Raw genomic sequence first — 5,231 nt, 5'->3', positions numbered from 1 at the left:
CCACTCCATGTGAGAAAGATGAGACTTTTTGCTCCTTCAAAGATGAATTTAAGGAACCCCCGAGGAATATTTATCACTGGAACATGCCTGTGTTCTACTCAGTGTATGGTTTTTGTCACTTCAGTCCTGAGGTTACTGTGTTTGTACACAAGTACAAGTTGAGTTGGTGCTGGTTCAAACCCACCCAGCGACACCATGGACTTCAGCTCCTTTGGGTTTCCTCTGAAAGGGAGCAGAGAACTCATCTTTCTACTGAGGAGTAGCTGAACGGCTTTGAACAGCTGACCTTTCATTGGTAGCTCAACTCTTAACCCAGGGTGCTACCAGGGCCCCTTCCAATAAAAACAGAGTCTTTGTAAAAGACAAGACAAGACAAGGAGAGGCTACTGCCCTATGGAGATGCTGTAGGGATAGAACACAAATACTCCAAACTGGTCCCCCTTAGTATCAGCCCAAACCTTACCTCATACTCCCTTCCCTGCTTCTGACTGCTACTCCTCCCACTAGGCAAACCCAAACTCTTTGTTCTCTAGGGAGCGGCAAGCAAGCAGTTGGGCACCTTGTGGTTTTCCTGCCTTTTTGGTGTTCTGCACCATCCTTAACTGCCCTGAAGCATGAAGCTTTTCTATTCCATAATATAAAAAGACCCTAGCCTTGTCCTTCACACAGAATCTTGACTATCCAACCATCCACCACTGGGGACAGTTACTGTTCTCATCCTGGTCAAAAAGCTTCCCTGTTATAAACCATCTTTTCTTTTTCAGAAATAAACTAATATTTCTCAGATTAACTCCTGGTCACTTTTTGGGTCTCTCGGCAACCACATATGCAGAAGGATGCTCTCTTCTGGGTTTAAACATGAACAGATGGTGGCAGAGGTTGGAGGGATGTGTCTATAATCCAAAGAACGCCCAAGGTTTCCAGAAACTACCAGAAGCTGGGAGATGCAAGGAAAGAACTTCACTTAGAGCCTTCAGAGGGAGCCTGGACCAGTGATGTCTGGAATGAGAACTTCTAGCCTCCACAACTGTAAGGGAATATATTTGTTCTTATAAACCAGCTAGTCTGTGGTGCTTTGTTCTGGTGGTTCTGGGAAGTCAGATCAGGCTGTGGGTCCAACCTGAGCACCTCAGAGAAGAGACTCACTTTCCCTGGGCCCTTTGTCCTTTCAGCTCACACTCTGGTTAGGTAGGTCAGAGGGAACAGGCCAGGGTCGATGGGGGAGGGCTCAAGCCAAGGATCACAAGGCAAAAAGACGTCCGCTACCATCTAGACCCACTAACACTACCAGAGCTCCTTCTGGTGTGGCGCTGTGGGTTAATGCGCCAGACTGCAAAACCGTTTGAACAGCAAGGTTGGCGGTTCAAGCTCACCAGCTGCTCCTCGGAAACCCTATACAGAGTCGCTATGGGTTGGAGTCAACTCAACGGCACTTAACAACAACAACCACCTAGACCAGGACACATACACACCCTCTAGAGACAGAAGGCTGAGTGCAGACACTCCTGAACAACGAGGGGGAGGAAGGGAATGCTTAGGAATTCTACCCCCAGCAGGGAGGTCTTCAAAATCCAACTCCAAGTCTCAGCTGGCCCTGCAGGAGTGAGCTCCATGTGAGATCAGATGGTTTGTCTTCTGGCTGAGGGCTGGCTGCTGGGATTGCAATCCAATACAAGTGGGCACAATGCCTCCTCTCTACAGTGACAGGGCTACTTCTATGCTTCTGGCACTGCTTGTTTGCTCAGCCAGACCCATCCAGTCTCAGCCAGACCCATCTAGTCTCAGCCAGACCCATCCAGTCTCAGCCCCAGGGCAGCTACAGTCTCTGTTCTTGTGTTCACACAAGACGCTCTCATGATCACATCAGGAGCTCCAGGCTTCCTGCCCATGAAGTGATGGCCCTGAGCCTTCCCCAGACTAGACATCTCAGAATTCTACCTCTACACCACCTCCACCATAACACCACCACGTCCACCATTACCATCACCACCTCTACAATTACCATCACCACCTCCACCATTACTATCACCTCCACCATTACCAACACCACCATTACCAACACCACCAACTCCACCATTACCATCTCTACCACCGCCATCACCACCTCTACCATTACCATCACCACCTCTACAATTACCATCACCACCTCCACCATTACTATCACCTCCACCATTACCAACACCACCAACTCCACCATTACCATCTCTACCACCGCCATCACCACCTCTACCATTACCATCACCACCTCAACTATCACATCCACCACCTCCACTACCACCACCATCTCCACCACCATGTCCACCACCATGTCCACCACCACCACCATCACATCTTCCACCTCCTCCATCACCGCCTCTACTATTACTATCACCACCTCTATCAACACCTCCACCAACACCACTTTGTCTACCACCCTTACCATCTCTACCTTCACTTCCACCACCAACACCATCATCATCACTACTTCCATCGCCACCATTATCTTGATTGAAGGCCATTTTTGTAACCTCCGAAAGACTACTGGAGGGAATATCCACAGGATAGCTTTAGGGCAGCACATTTTTAAAGACAAAACTAGTGCATAAAGGCAGTAGATCTGGACTTGAATATGCACTGGACTGTTAACACAAGGTTGATGGTTCAAACCCTATACAGTGTTGCTAAGAGTCAGAACCAACTCAACAGCACTTAACAACAACAACCAAGCTTCTTAATGTTGTTGGTGCCACGGAGTCAATTTTGACTCAGCAACTCCACGAGCAGAGCCATCCCAGAGTGTCCGAAGCTACCATCTTTACTGGTCTTTCCAGTGCAGAGCAGCTGCGGTTTGAACTGCTGACCTTCTGGTTAACAGCTGTGTGCTTAAACATTTTGAAGCCAGGGCTAAGGTTATTACTGGTAACTTATTACTCTAAGTACATCATTGTTACTCTTCAAGCTTACTTTTGTTACTGGAAAATGGTGTTAAAGATACATCAGTTCAACTTTAGATGCTGTAGAATAAGCACGGGACTATTAACTGCAAGGTCAGCAGTTCAAAGTCATCAGCTATTCCTCAGGGGAAAGATGAGGTTTTCTGCTCCCATAAGGATCTGCGGTCTTGGAAACGCTGGACAGGATCCCTGCAAGTCAGAATCAGCTCAAAGGCAGTGGACTTGGTTGTTTGGGTTTAAGTGAAAGTCTATATCTAGCATTTGGCAGAAACCAGGCATTTAATGAATATGTTTTGCTGTGTGGTTTTTTCCCAAACATTATTTGGAAATGAGGTTCACCAGTGACATAGTGGATTACATGTTGGGCTGTTAACCACAAAGTCAGCAGTTCGAATCTAGCAGCCACTCCTCGGGAGAATGATGAGGTTTTCTGCCCCTGTAAAGATTTGTAGCCTCAAATATCCTACAGAGGATTACTATGAGTCTGAACTGACATGACGGCCCACAACAAAATTTGGGAAGGCTCATTTTAATAATCACAGCTCAAGAACACACATTCCTCGAAAGAAAGATCCAATAAAGTAGTGGCAGACGTAAGTGTTGTCTGTCAGCATTCAAGGTCCTCAGTATGGGAGAACATCGGCTGTAGACATGGAGAACGGGCCATGCTCTGCTCCGGCAGTCACCCAGGACTGAGGGTGGGTGATCCACAGATATCCCCAAGTCCACCAAACGGGACCGAGAACAAGGAGCATTTCCTACACACAAATCATAGACGCTCTTTCCACAACCAGCCATCACTGATGACACTGGGGGTAGGGGGGTGGGAGGGAATAAATCAGATCCCCTTCCCACCCCCAGTATCCTGGCTCTCAGGGAGCTAGAAGGAATCAGAAGGGTGACCAGGGTGTGGCCATGACAGAACACAGAGAACCGGAAGTGACCACTCAGTCAGCTGTCACACGGAGCAGGTAACGTCCTCTCCTTTCCCCAGCAGACATTGCAGTCTCCATTCTTCCTCAGAACCAGAGTCTGAACCTCACACTCAGTCTGCTGAGTGCATGTTCCTCTCCCTGGAAAGCTGCTGCCAGTCCCAGCTCCTCTCCCTCAAGAAGCACCCAGGCTAGGGGGACGGGGTGTCAGCACATTGGGCACTGAGCTCCCGTTATGAGGGGTGGGGTGCCTGCAAAGGAGAGTTGTGGTGGCTGCGCAGGGAATCTAACCCCCGTCACAAAATTAGACACGGTACAACTGTTGACTTGGTGACATTTGTTCTGTTCTCTCCATATTTTACCTCAATTAAAAAAAAAAAAAAGCAAGTAGAAAAGTGAGAAAATGATGTGAACCATTTTAGAAGTAGTAAAAGTGAGATGACAGGTAAAATAACATAAAACACAAAAATAAAGCGCGCAAGAAAACAAAGACGCATGGTCATCGTTCTAGTCCTGCCTCCTTCTGCTCCCCCCCCCCACCCCAAGCTGGTGCACCTGATGGAGCACAGGTCTCCTGCACACTACAATCCACCCCCAGGGTGACCCCTAGAGTCGATTTGGGAAAAACTTTGGCCCTGGTGGGAAGCCAAGAAGTGACCCTCTACCTCCACCTACCCTGCACAGACAGGCTAGGATGACCCCCCATCCCCAGCACTGAGAAGCTGACACAGAGATACAAAGAAATACTTTAAAAGATGATCAAGCTTAAAATAAAATGCTTGAACCCCTCAGCCTTCCAAACCACCCTTTAACGCCTGCAGTACACGTTCTGAGGGCTCACCAGGATGGTACTCACCAGACTTCAGCCTGAGCTCACCCAAGCAGCCGTAGGCATCTGAGAGTTTCCCATACTGCCCTTTAATTACCTCCTTCTCTTCCGGGGCTGGAAAAGAAGTACATCATGAAGCCATCAGCATGCAGCTCCTATTCCAGGTTCAGTTATCCAGCAGTTCTCCAATCGGGCTCCCACCCACTCAAGAAAAAAAAGCAGAAGACAATAGCTCGGCCCACAAATAAAACGTGTGGAGGTTTTGTGAGGAGCGAATCATAGAGCAGCAGTGCAGCCGATCTCCCTACAAAAAGTTTGGGGTCTCCAGAGCTGCTGACAGCTCGCAGGGGCTCTAGGGGACTGAGTCCCAGGATGGCCAGAGGCGCTGGGATTCTGGCTGTGAGAGGGGAGAGGACTCCTTGGGTCTGGCTTTCTGTCACATTAGGAAGCAGGGCGGTTCATATGTTCCCAGACAAGAATGAGTCATTGTCTGTGGGCCTCCTTTCATCAGATAACCCACGGGACTGCATCTTCCAG

General features: G+C 48.7%; 1 protein-coding gene across 1 annotated transcript in view; it reads right to left on the bottom strand.

Moving 5' to 3' along the window:
• The window catches only part of SYNJ2 (synaptojanin 2), a 164,821-nt gene that overhangs the window by 114,079 nt on the left and 45,511 nt on the right, over window positions 1-5,231 (bottom strand). The window contains exon 2 of the mRNA XM_006868455.1: window positions 4,722-4,808. Coding sequence (XP_006868517.1) covers window positions 4,722-4,808 — 87 coding nt within the window. The remainder of the gene's footprint in view (window positions 1-4,721; window positions 4,809-5,231) is intronic.

Source organism: Chrysochloris asiatica, unplaced genomic scaffold (assembly GCF_000296735.1).
Source record: "Chrysochloris asiatica unplaced genomic scaffold, ChrAsi1.0 scaffold00117, whole genome shotgun sequence".
Lineage (NCBI taxonomy): Eukaryota > Metazoa > Chordata > Mammalia > Afrosoricida > Chrysochloridae > Chrysochloris > Chrysochloris asiatica.
This window is presented reverse-complemented; position numbering and strand designations above follow the sequence as displayed.